This window comes from Silurus aristotelis (genome assembly GCF_946808225.1).
Source record: "Silurus aristotelis genome assembly, chromosome: 14".
NCBI classification, from domain to species: domain Eukaryota; kingdom Metazoa; phylum Chordata; class Actinopteri; order Siluriformes; family Siluridae; genus Silurus; species Silurus aristotelis.
The window spans coordinates 2772186-2786570 of NC_139587.1; the positions used below are offsets into that span (position 1 = coordinate 2772186).

Below are 14385 nucleotides of genomic sequence, written 5' to 3' on the forward strand. Positions count from 1 at the left end.
ACATATTAGTCAGAGCTAGCAAACATATTAGTCAGAGCTAGCAAACATATTAGTCAGAGCTAGCAAACATATTCGTCAGAGCTAGCAAACATATTCGTGTGGATTAAATAGCTGCTTTTTTATTCCAAATGGCTGACAGAGGAAAATAAATTGATGTGGTTGCAGATACACTTGCAATGATGTTTACTAAACAGACTTTTCAAGAAAAGCTGGACATCGTGAGAAAAGGTCAACCAAAACAGCTCAAAAAAGCTGTTAAGCTTTTTCATGAACCATTTATACTTAAAGTTTTCTTTCCCTTAGAATTTGCGTAAATACACACAATTTGCCTTCATTTCAAATTCCCCCTCAAAACATAATGCACAGAACAAAATCAAAAGTGCAGGGAAGACATGGGGTCTTTTTATGAGGTAAATATCGATGCTTCTGCTGGAGATGATGTATGCAGGCTGTGCAGCTGTGCAGCTGTGGCTACAGTGAAAGGAGACTTTCTGAATTGAGTTTATTGGGTTTCTTGCTTTAGTAATCGCATTTATTCATTTTGTCTGTGCTGCAACTCTTTTTTTATACTGCGTTTCTGTATAATATTGAGGGTTTTTTAAGCTGTGATGTAAAAATGATCGTGTTAAGAGGTGGATTGATTCAGAAAGTACACCACTGAAGGCCTAGATGTGAACTGTATGGCCCACCACTGAACCAGTTTTGTGTGATGAGTTAAAAATATTAAGATAATGCAATAAAATGCTAAACATAATGCAAGTTAAACTAGTCTCAGGATTTATTTTTCGATGTAGTTTGCTCCTGAAGGACAGCTGATGTCCCACACTGTCACACAGTCGATTATTCATGTTGGTAAATCCCCAGTAAACCTTGCATGTTCTGTTATCTTCTTTGTGGTGATCAGTTGAAGCCTCCTGTGGTTTGAGGTTGAGGGTTGATAAAGATCTTTTCTGATGTATGAGAACGAGTAGGTTGAGATAAAAGCCTTAAGAATCTCACACACAGATCTCCCCTTTAACTAGAAGCTATTCGAATTGTTTATCCCCACAACAAACACTAGCATAAAAGAGCAAAACATTAACAACTAGCGAGCTAATACACACTGGGTTGCCTCTGCAATTGAACAAAAATGATAGTTTAAAAATAGAAAGAGAAATTTGGTTGGAAATTAATAGGCATTGTGTGTTTGTCCTTTAGTTTGATTATGAAGTTTGTTCATTATAAGGTAAAGAAAGTGCTATTTGTACATTATTTAGTCATATTGAAATGTTATTAAATGCCCCAGTCAGGCTCTTGACCTCACATTTCACTGATGTCAAATAGTTCCAGCAGCCATTAACCAGGATTTACATCCATGTATTAAATATAATTCTATTATTTGTAATTGATTGTGTGTCTAATTACTTTTGACATGTAAAAATGCAGTTATTGTGCATTAAAGAAAAAGGCTATAATTCCTACAAGGTCAATCTATAAGGATTGTGTTGGTGTCCAAATACTCACTGTGTTTGGTTGTTTATGCTACAGAATGCTAGTTTTTACTGCCCCTGTCACTCCAGCACACAATGTTCATATTCTGCCTTCATATATGAAAAATAAAACGAATTTATCGTATGTATGAACCTGCATTCAGTCTTACCTGTAAACATCAATTTATTATTAATTTTTTTTATTTTTTTGTGGTTTTTGTTTGTGTCACTGACTTCTGGTGGTTGAAGAAGGTTACACAGCATGCTGGTGGAAATTTTGACTTGTGACGTGACAGTCAGTGAGTTAAAAAAAAAAAAAAAAAAAAAAAAAAAAAGACGAATTTGAGCTTGAAGTGTTCAGTGCTTCAGGTGTTGGAACATTTGGGTTGTTTTATTGTTTTTGTCATGATCATGGCCCCAGTGTGGATTCTCATTTTCTTTCTCTATATAGGTAAGTAAAACTTTAAATACAATTATTTTTATTCTGCTTTTAATTAAAAGCTCATTGTTTTACTATTTATGTTTTTTTTAAGCATTTTCATTGTATCAAATTTTTCTTAATTATTATCTTTAAATGTTTTTTTTTTCCAAATTGTTTTAATTCATTTTTCAATAATATTTAAATTTATAATAATTGTATATTATTATATTTTTTTATTATTTGTATGATTTTAAGTAAACAAAAATTTACTTTTATTCTTATGATAACTTTTTTAATGTAATTCTTTTTTTGTTATCGTTTCAGCACAATCTGTACATTTCGATGAAACCGTCTCGCTCGTCTCCGCGGATGTCGGCCATGCGGAGGAGAGTCCAGTGAAGGACCTAATTTTTCTAAATAGTCATGATGTTTATAAAGATGATGAAGCGATGTACTTCTGTAGGAAGGTCTGAAGTAAATATTATTCAATTTACCAGTGGAATATTTATAAGAGGTCATTAATATACTCCTTTTTTTAATTCCTATGAAATTCATCCAGTTATATTAACATATGATATACTGTGATAATATAAAGATATTTATTTAGTATTATTTTTGTTATTATGCAATACATTGTTACACAATAAAATGTTTTTGCAGCTATAGTTTTTATAATCCGCTACACTACACATCTTATAAATCTTCTGCATTACTGACCAAATTTGTATTTAATTCTCCTACAGATAAACCACATCTGAACGTCACAGTGTTCCAGAGCAGTGTATCAGACTCGGTTCCTGCAGGAGCATCAGTGACTCTGCAGTGTTCGGTTCTCTCTGAGAGCAGAGCAGCAGAACTCCAAGTGCTCTGGTTCAGAGCTGCTCCATCACAATCCCATCCTCAACTCATTTTCACTCATCACAACAGCAGCCTTCAGTGTGAATCTTCTACACACACCTGTGTGTACAACTTGTCCAAGAACATCTTCAGCCTCAATGATACTGGAACTTACTACTGCGCTGTGGTCCTGTGTGGGAAGATCATTTTCGGGAACAGGACACGAGTACATCTGGGTGAGACTCTATTCTCTGTCTATTTTTAGGTATATTCTGTATTTCATTGATATTTGTAGCTTGACAAAATTAGTAGATCCTGAATTGATGTGTCTTGTAGTAGATTGATTTGATATAGAAAGCACTTATAATTAAATACTTCATTGTAAGTTTTTGCATTTCAGAATTCACTCATTCTATTTCTTTTTCAACAATAGACAATAGATGAAGAATTCGAGAAAAAAACCCTGGATTTTAACTGAAATTCACATTGAGATTTCACTCGGAAATATCAGCCACATTCATGAACTCTTTTCACATTTGTTGCAACTTTTATTTGTGCGTTTTTTTTTTTTTTAATAATGAGACGCATTTCAACATGTAAAAAAAAATTGTGTTCCAGTACCATTTTACCAAAAGATAATTTTTTTAGGAAATAATTTCAATGGCAATTATTTGTATTTATTTTTTGTACATTTTTTTGTGCTTTTTGTGTTGGATTAATTAATTTATTAAATTTTTTTTTCCTTTATTTTTAGTTTAGTTTTTTTCCTTCATTTATTTATTTATCCATTCATCCATTAATTAATTAATTTATTCATTCTTTCTTTATTTTTTTCATTTCTATTAAACAGAAAAGACTGTAAATGCTTCATTGATCATTCTGACCTTGGCTTTGGGAGTGTGTGCGATTCTGCTCTGAAAAAATTCCTAAAAAATTATAAAAATTGCAAATAATTGCATATAAGATGTGCATCTGGAAATGTAGGTAAATCACTGGCTGAAATCAATCTATTAAATTTTTTTTTTTCCATAAATAAAAATTAAATCAAAAACTGTTTATATAACTAATCAATAATAAAATATAAACCATGTAAACGTGTATTTTTGGTAGAAAGATTTCAGCAACACACTGTGGCAGAAAAAGCGGACGATGAGGTAGATATTATACACTCACAGAATGCACTTTAACACTGGGTTCTTCTGTTATTGATAAATAATCGATCAACATATGCACATGTTTAATGTCGTAGAACTTCGCCTTGTTTTCTGTTTTGCATTAATATACAGCAGCTATGAACAGTTGCTCGATCACTAGCTTGCGTTCTCAGTTTTGATCAGATTTGTAAAATATTCTGCTTTGAAGATTTTCCCATGTTGGACAACCTATTGATTTAGTTTATACATCCACTGATGGTTATTAATAAAAACCTGCGATCTGCATGTACATGACTATCAGAGCTGCTGACCAATCAGAATCGAGTATTTGAGTATAAACTGTGTGAAATAAAATTCTCCCAACAACATGCATTTATATTTTTGAGGTTTATAAACCTGTTACATGTGGATTGATTTGAGTTTTATTCCCACAGGGACATGACGTGGAGTTGAATTATGCTGCTTTACATTTCAATAAGAGGAAAAATCAAAGTGGGAGGAGAAAGAGCGATCAACCTCATGATATTGTGTACTCTGAAGTGAAATGTGTGTCACAAACCTACTCAGCTCTCTAAATCCGGCCCATTAGTTGATTTTTACATTTTGCTGAAACTGGGTGGAAGATCTCTCTGTCATTCATTTGTGTTTTGGAGCTACAGTAACATCTTCATAAGGTTCAGGATCAAGCGTAGACAGCAGTCTTTAACAGTACACAGACAATAAACCTGCAGTGTCATGGCGACATTTATGAGAAACCCAATTCATCCAATAATTATTCACTTGTCTGTATACCAGATCATGTGATATCAAGATCTAAAGAATTTGACTTTAATCTAAACTTTCAGTGAGATCATCATACAGCAGCAAGAGTAAAAAACTATCTGTAAATTCCTCTTCTTCGTAGTTTATGACTAAAGTTTAAACAAATAATTTTCCCCAAAACTCCAGCGGTTTTTGTTTTGTCCTGAGTTCAGATTACTGTTATTGTATGTTCTTATCATGTCCCTGTTTTTGTCCTCCAGGTTTTCCAACTACTTTCTGTAATCAGTATAAGTCTGAAGACACTATATACTACTGTATATTAAAACTATTCTGTTTTGGTGAAGAATCCATTATCATTATAGCATTTCTCTGAACTGTAATTTATTGGATGGATGGATGGATGGATGGATGGATGGATGGATGGATGGATGGATGGATGGATGGATGGATGGATAAACACACAAACACATTTATTTGCATTTTTTTATTATTATTATTTTCATCATTTTGTTCTGCATTTCTTTTTTTTATCATGTAAGTCATAAAGTCTTAGTTGTGTTACTTACTCACACACACACACACACACACACACACACACACACACACACACACATATATATATATATATATATATATATATATATATATATATATATATATATATATATATATATATATATATATAACCATAACCCAGATTACAGTTTTATTTAAAATATTACATAATACACTTGTATGTCACTTTAGAGTGCACAGAATTTACAGATGAGTCGTGGCTCCTCTCATACGACCAGAAAGATGCATAATTTAATATATCAGCCTGAGACTCCTGAAAAATAGCAGTTTATTCTTATTATTATAATTTGTATTATTATTGATGTTGTTCCTACTACTATTACCACTATTACTACTCTATAATAATAATGATAATAATAATAATAATAATAATAATAATAATAATACAATATTTTCGAACTGACCATCAACTGATGACAAATTCTATGTAGTATAAATTTACAAATGTAAAAGTATGTAGCATAAAATTAGACATGCATTTCTATAGGAGATTCTGAATAGCAGCAATCCCTCTGCAGTATATAATAAATTCTTTACTTCATACAATGTTCAGTATTTACTGATCACATACCTGCATCCTTTCTGGACAATCCTTTAGAAAAGTGTTCACTATTAATAAAAAAAATTTAAAAAGTAAAAAAACATGTTTTCTGATAGAACAAAGACATTGTACTTTTTAATTAATGTAATAGGAAATTACTTACTTTTGCATTTTTTACTTTTTAAATGAGTGAGACAGAAAATCAGAAGTGCGCACAGACTCAAAGCCGTCCCCAAACCGAGCACTGTCCAAAGAAGAGATCTGATCATGCCAGGTATAAAATTAAATTATTAGCAAGAAATACAGAGTAATTATTCTGAATTAATATCACTAACAATGAATCATGACTTACCTGTGTTTTTGATTGTGTTGATGTTAGTGCTGTTTCCATACACTGATGCTTCACACACCACTGAATCATCACTCAGAGTTGGTTTAGATGTTCCTGATAAAATAGTAACATGTTTACCGATAAACATTTATTTTTATTATCATGAATTTATTGTCAGGAAAAGTATCTGAACTGTAGCTGAACCTTTAATTTTTAAATAAGTCCCATTTCCAAACACACTGTATGGTGAGATGATTGAGCAGTAGTACACGGCTTCATCAGACTGTATGATGTTAGAAATGATCATATTGGAGCAGTTTGAAGATCTTTCTGCTTGAAATCGAGGATTTTGAAATTCATGAAAATAAGTTCCTTCATCATTTTAAGGTTCTGCACATAATCCGAGGCTGTTTTCTGTTTGATTGTTTATACCAGATAACTATATTAATGTCTGTCCCATAAACACAGCACTGTAGTGTAGCCGAGTCACCGATATCCACACAGAGTTCTGTATCAGCCTGATGAACTTCTGGTTCAGTGATGGAATGAGAAAAGTTCCTACGAGGTTGGACTCCATCTAGAAAAAACAAATGCATTAACTAGTTAGATTTATTTCTTAGCCAATTAACTGTTCTTGTTAACATATCTTTATTTTGTTAAAGTAAAATTTGATACAAAAATATCTTTGAATTTGATTTCGAAAATGACTTGAACATTAAATATGAAAATGATTACTTACACATCATGCAGAAGGTCAGCATGAAAACCCACTGCCCAGCCATCAAGTAATAAAGTGTGAATGAAGCAACGTTCACATTATATCACAGGCGGTCTGTACTGAGCGTGCTTCAAAACATGACATGCGATTGGTTCAATTACATGAAGAAAACAAAAGAAAAAACTTACCCACACATTCTTTTCCTCCACCCACATCTCACCCAAATTTCTACATGTATATTTGTTGTAATGGAAAATGCACCTGTATAGTGCAATTAAATCCTGCAGAATGAATCAATTTGAGGTCAGTTATAAAATGCCATGTACAGAGAAAAGTCTACAAATGCATTTAAGAACAGAGCTGTGTGAAAGAGAAAAAAAAAAACACAACTAAAGGTCAGAGTAAGTATTACTAATGCTCGTCACCAGGATGTCAACAGAAAAAGAATGACCATGGCAACTCAACACTGAAAGACAAATCAGACAGATCATCAGTTCAGGATTTATTGCCTTAGTTCAATATTTTGATTACAAAATAAAACCACTTTTAATTCTCATCTATAGACAACATCTATTTTTCAGTGCTCAGGAATTAGTGGATAAATATTTCTTATGAACTCCTCCACCTTCTCCACCTCTTCTCCCTGCAACCGCACCCCTTCACTGCCCTCCCTCTTATTCACACACATGTACTCTCTTACTCCTACTGACTTTCATAAACACACACACACACACACACACACACACACACGCAAGACTTGACAAATCTGATTTGACTAAATCCTTAGTTAAGAACTCCCATAGTACTGATGTATGTGTGGTGAGGAGGCCTGGGGTGCAGTCAGTGTTCATATTTATTCCAATGGTGTTCCATGAGGTTGAGGGTCAGAACGCTATAGCAGGAGATCTTCCACACCAACTCAGGTAAAGCATATCTTCAAGGAGCATTGTCATGCTGGAACAGTTTTGGGTCTCCTACTGTACTGTAGTTCACATGAAATAAAAAAAAAAAACTTTACAATTGTGTGCCTTAAAATTTGTGGTGAAAGTAAGGAACAGACCATACGGTATGTGGATGGAAAAGTCAGTTGTCCCAGCACTTTTGTCTACTGGGCAAGAAGCCTCTTGACCTGACTACATAGTATAACATGCCACCTGGAGAAGGCAACAAAATACCAGTAATGACCTACATTACAGAGACCAGAACAGTTTCTTAAAATAAATAAATAAATAAATAAATAAATAAATAAATAAATAAATAAATAAATAAATAATATATAAAATATTATAGCTGAATCGTATGTTGTTTGATGTGTTTATTGATCGCACGAGTGCACACAGAGTTTAGGATCAGATCTGGCTAGATGTGAATCATTTTGTCACCTTGTGATCTGAGTAAACAACCTGGTGTAATCTTTGGCATTCAATTTTCCTATATGAGGGATGTGAGTTTAAATCTCAGCACTGCCCCCTGTAGGAGCCTGAAGTGTGACCCAGTAGATCATCTACTACACTATATATTCAATTAGATGAGTTTTTCTATAGTACAGAACTAGCAGATTTTTATCTATCTATCTATCTATCTATCTATCTATCTATCTATCTATCTATCTATCTATCTATCTATCTATCTATCTATCTATCTATCTATCTATCTATCTATCTATCTATCTATCTATCTATCTATAGCTGTCACTGTGTCTGTCGATCTGTTTATCTTTATTGCTGTCAGTCACTTTTTTGTCTGTCTGTCTGTTTGTCTGTCTGTCTGCCTGTCTGTCTGCCTGTCTGCCTCTCTGTCTGTCTGTCTGTCTGTCTGTCTGTCTGCCTCTCTGTCTGTCTGTCTGCCTGTCTGTCTGTCTGTCTGTCTGTCTGTCTGTCTGTCTGTCTGTCTGTCTGTCTGTCTGTCTGTCTGTCTGTCTGCCTGTCTGTCTGTCTATAAAGCAAATAATGAAGGAATAATTCTGTAATTGAGAAATATAAAGCTGAATAATTAGCTACTTCTATTAAATTATTATTATTATTATTGTTGTTATTATTATTATTATTATTATTATTATTATTATTATTATTATTATTATTATTATTATTATTATTATTATTATTATTATTAGTCTTCTACACTCGTGCAAACTTGTGTGGGTGCCTGAGGGTAAAATGTGGTGGGTGTAATTTCCTGTTCTTGCTGCAAACTGTGCTGAAGATGAAAGGTGTCATCACTTTGTGTAAGTGCTTCAGAATATATCATTATCAAAATCTAAACCTGTCTGCACATCTGTTGTTTGAAACAAAAAATGCAAATCGAGTCATGTATAAAGAATTTGTTTGTCTTTAATCAGTTATTTATAAAATATATATACAACAAATTTAGATTTTTTATATTTCTTATTTAAGAACAGAGAAGTTTTTTAAACACGTCTACAGACGTCTCTAACACATTCATTCATTCATTATATGTATTACGAGTGTGTTTCACACTGGTGTACACACATTCGTCTGGTAAAACGGTTCTGCTTTTTTCAGCTTTGGCTTTTCTTTTGGAGAATTTCAAAGCTGCATAATTGAGCATTTCATCTTCAGCTTCCTGGAGGAAAAAAAAAGACTGTATACATTACAGGAAGCTGTACATAAATATAATATAAATATTATACAGGTCCATAGATAGTAGATGTTATCAGTAGTTAAATAAACTAAAATTAAATATACATTTTTGCACAAGTACCTGCATCGTTTCTGGAGAATCTTCTATTGAAGCATTGACTATTAATTCAGAAACACAGTTAACCATAAAAATTTGTATTTTACTTGTATTTGAGTAATTATTATGATCACTATAGCACTTACATTTATCACTTTTTTTCCTTCTCAGTAGGAAATAAGTGAGAAAGAACACCAGCAGTGTGCACAAACCCAACGCAGTTCCCAAACCGAGCACTGTCCAGTGTAGAGATCTGATCATTTCTGATTCTTTAATGCTTTATGAATTATTTATTTTGAATTAATATTGAATTATATGATATTGTAAGTATTTTACCTGCTTTCTCTTGTGTGGTGAAGTTAGTTCTGCTTCCATGCAGTGTTGCTTCACACTTCACTGAATCATCACACAGACCTGGTTTAGATGCTCCTGATTTAATAGTTTAATAGAAAATAAAACAAATTACTCACTTGCAAATATTTACCATAATTCACCAAAAGTCTGTTTTTCAGTGTTGCTAAAAAAATGACACTATTTTGCTGCTTCACTTTAATATTTATATATATATATATATATATATATATATATATATATATATATATATATATATATATATATATATATATATATATATATATATATATAATTATTATTTTAATCCACTTAATTATTTATTTACCACTTGAACATGTTAAAGTTAATAGTGAAAAATATCCATAAATTCATTCATTAGTTTTAAATTGTAAAATTATTTAAGTTACTAAATTGTAAATCAATTGTAAAAACAAAATTGTGCATTTCTACCTTTAATTTTTAAATAAGTCCCATTTCCAAACACACTGTATGGTGAGATGATTGAGCAGTAGTACACGGCTTCATCAGACTGTATGATGTTAGAAATGATCATATTGGAGCAGTTTGAAGATCTTTCTGCTTGAAATCGAGGATTTCGAAATTCATGAAAAAAAGTTTGTTCATCATTTTTATAGGTTCTGCACATAACCCAAGGCTGTTTTCTGTATGATTGTTTATACCAAATAATTATATTAATATCTCGTATCCCATAAATACAGCACTGTAGAGTAGCCAAATCTCCGATATCCACACAGAGTTCCGTATCGAACTGATGAACTTCTGGTTCTTTGATGGAATGAGAAAAGTTCGTACGAGCTTTTGCTGCATCTATAAAGCAAATGTGTTCATTAGTTTAACTGAATTCAAGAACAAAGCAAGAAGAGAAATACACTTATTTAAAATAACAGAACCAATTAAAATATCTTTATTTTAGGATTTAAATTGAATTGATTGCAAAAAAAACAAATCTGCTAATTAGAAATTCAAAATATTCAACATAATTACTTACGCATCATGCAAAAGCTCAGCATGAAAACCCAGAAACCAGCCATTGTATGTGTTCACCATAAAAAAAAAAGAGTGTATATGAAGCAACGTTCGAATTTATATAGAAGTCGCTTTTTACTGGGCATGCTCCAAAACAAGACATGTGATTGGCTCTAATAAATAAAGGAGAAAAAAAAAAAAAAAAAACATGATACCCTATGCTTTATTCCCCTCCACCCACATCTCACCCACAGTTCCATACTCATGCTGTGAATTCAAGCTCATAATGAAGTAGTTGTTTTGGAACAAAAAGGTAGCGTGTACATATTTTCACATGTGGTGCAATTAACAGTAAACAAAGTCTGGGCATAATACAATTATTTTCACAATGAAGTGTGACATAACTACTAAGACTGAATGCCACCAGGCAGCAATACCCTCTTATACAGCAGATAATAAACAGAGAAAGCTAAAGCTAACACATGGTTGTTTCTAGACACGTGAAGATGATATCTCTTCAACTGCAACTGCTGAAAAAAAAGAAAAACAATAGAAACCATACATTCTACAATTCTAATGGTTTCCAAGACAAATGCCATTACAACACAGCTCTTTACTATTAAAACCTAAATAGTTTGAAATGCATAGTATTGTTAAATTTTTATATAAATAATAAATAATAGCCCACACCCCACATAACAGTCAAAATCCTATGAGTATATTAATTATATTCCTATAAGTAGAAATTTTTACACACCCTGGACAGATCAGTAAAGTCTTATAGAATATACAGTAGGCCTGTAAGACCTGTATTGTTTCCTCTTATAGCAAATGAACATACATAACGTGTCATATACAGTACATGTCAGAATGAGCAGGCAGCTGGACCCAAATGCAGGATGCGAGCAGAGAGTTTAGGAATAACAGTCTTTAATAAGAAAGAAAAACTGCACTTCCTTGAGCGACGTGATGATGCAGAGCGATGCCCTCTGCGGAGGTCTGAGACAGAGTGACCCCCTTTGCGGAGGTCATAGGTGAATCCGCACCCTCTGCGGGGCTTGGGACAGGCTTGAAGGCATGCTTGGCAGAGCAGACAGGCTGAGTGGCAAAAATTCCAAACAGACAAACAGAGCAACAAATGGGCAAAATCAAAAACCAGAAAGGTCCTGACACTAAAAATCATTACCTGGCAACCCAAGACTACCAAATAGTTGATGTACTTATGACAGTTAAATTAAATTAAATTTAATTTAATTAAATTTAATCTAATTTTGAATTTTGTGATTTTCAAATCAAATCTGAGCACTGATTTACAAATCTGACCAATTGAGAAAAATCTTGCCACCTAGTGGTTAACTCTATCTTTTTTTATTTTTTTTTTTCATTGGTAGGTTGTGATGTAGTGCACTGAAGTGTGGATAAAATGATAATGTACTACACCATGTACACGGTAACAATAAACAAGATGGATGTGTGCAAAAACTATGTACAATAAAATTTCAAAATGAGCAAAACAGAGAAGGACAGAATAACGTTATTCAGAATTCATAAGTATATTATAATAAAGGAATCAAAAAGATATAATATATAGTAATAATGTACTAATAGATGTCTATTTTTAATAATAATACAACTAGTAATAATAGTAATAATAGATCATAATTAAATTTAAATATATATTGTTTTACGTATGATTTCTCAACTCTAGGAGAATGCTTCTCCAAAGATTTTAAATTGTTCAATTGCGAAGCACAAACTTGTGAGAGGTTTGTTTTTCTGCAACATGTGATTTGTCATTTATTGCACATGAGCAGAGAAGGGCATCACTCCCAGCCAAATAGTCCATGTCAGAGTACATAGATTCTCCTTTTTCTCATGTCTGTGTGCTTTCCGTTTAATTTCCCAGGATAGATATTCCAGCGTAACATACTGTACCGTGTCTTCAGCTGCAGTCTGAATTTATGAAGTGATAGATTTATTTGACCACGAATCAAACTCTGCAGGTGCTCTGGATTGATGAGTCAAGAACTGAAATATTTTGGTACAAAAAAAATGTTTCTGACAGACTAAAAAGTAGTACAACAATGAGTGTCTGCAGGCAACCGTGAAGCATGGTGGAGGTTTCCTGCGAGTTCAAGGCCGCATTTCTGTAAATGGAGTTGGAAATTTTGTCAGGATTAATGGTGTGCCCAATGATGAGAAATACAGGGAGATACTTATCCATTAGGGAGCCATCTGATTGGCCCCAAATGTATTCAGCATTCAGCATCAGGACACTGATACCAAACATACAGTCAATGCAGTGTAGAGAAGAACCTGAAGAACCAGAGTCCACAGAGCCCTGATCTAAATTTTTTTTTTAACCTTGCATTTAGGGTAATTGTAATTAGTTGAACTTTGTGTTACTACCTAGTGATTTTGCCACCATGTGAAAATACTCCACAAACAAACATTTTACTTGATCAGGTTTGTGTCGCTGTCCATGGTGTTGAACACGTAATGTAACTAAAACTTTGAGACTGTGGATCAGTAGTAACTGATAATCTCAGGTTCCAAATTCGGTACAATGAATTCTTCTAATGTCAGCGAGTTGTTATCATTTCAAGGGTCATCTACAATGTCGACCAAATTTAGTGGCAAAAACGAAGGTAGAGCTAAATAACGCCATCTAGTGGTAGGAATTACATACATAAATACATTTCTCTTTAAGATTTGTGGGATCCAAAGGTCTGAGATAGATAGTAAAACGCTTCTATCTTGCAGTCTATGCTAATTTAAAGCATTATATTTCATTATACATCAACTTTTAGACCGCAACATGAATGAAAAGGAAACTATAAAGCATGAGTTTAAATAAATAAATAAATGACAGAGTTTAATGTGATCCATATAAAGTGTGTTTAAAACATCCAATTGTTGCTTTAGTGTGCATTTAGAGTGTTGAAACACATTTTAATAGAAGTGATTAGATCTGATAAATATTTGATCTTAATGTCAATATTCTTCTTGAACAAATACGATTTTACTTGTTACATTTACACTGCCTCACAATGAAATTGGAGGTTCTAGAGCATAGGGTCAGCCATGATACCGCATCCTTAGAGCAGAAAAGATAAAGAGCCTTTTTTAGGGGCCCAACAGTGGCAGCTTGGTGGTGGTTAATACTGAACATTTTCTAACTCGATTTAAATGTTTCCAAATATCTAAAACATGTTTAGCGGCAAAATAAAATGAAAGATTCCAGATTTTCCAGATTTTCAGTGTGGTCTCAAACTTGTATTCTTTTTAAGGTCATTTCACCAGTGATGAGTTTTTTAATACCATTAGTATGGTATAATAACCTGCAATGAACTTTCCATTCCATGACATTATGCACAAACCACATTAGAGGGTGGGGTGTGGTTTCATGAAAAGATTGTGCTGTTTAGTTTTTTTTCTTTACTAGATTAAATCACATGATAGATTTCGAGGTGTGCTCACCACAGGCCAGCTCAAGTATATATATAATCCTTGCATCAGAAACATTCATAATCTGCAC

General features: G+C 32.9%; 1 protein-coding gene across 1 annotated transcript; it reads right to left on the reverse strand.

Moving 5' to 3' along the window:
• Positions 1 to 5361: 5361 nt before the first annotated feature.
• On the reverse strand, positions 5362 to 10904 carry LOC310737429 (uncharacterized protein; the record flags this gene model as incomplete). The annotated part of the gene is made up of 6 exons (XM_083561757.1): positions 10870 to 10904; positions 6296 to 6668; positions 6113 to 6205; positions 5924 to 6004; positions 5791 to 5828; positions 5362 to 5472 (listed from the first exon to the last, which is right to left on the reverse strand). The coding sequence occupies exons 2-6, from the start codon at positions 6396 to 6398 to the stop codon at positions 5362 to 5364; spliced, it is 426 nt and encodes a 141-aa protein (XP_083417883.1). The 5' UTR covers positions 6399 to 6668; positions 10870 to 10904.
• Positions 10905 to 14385: the final 3481 nt, after the last annotated feature.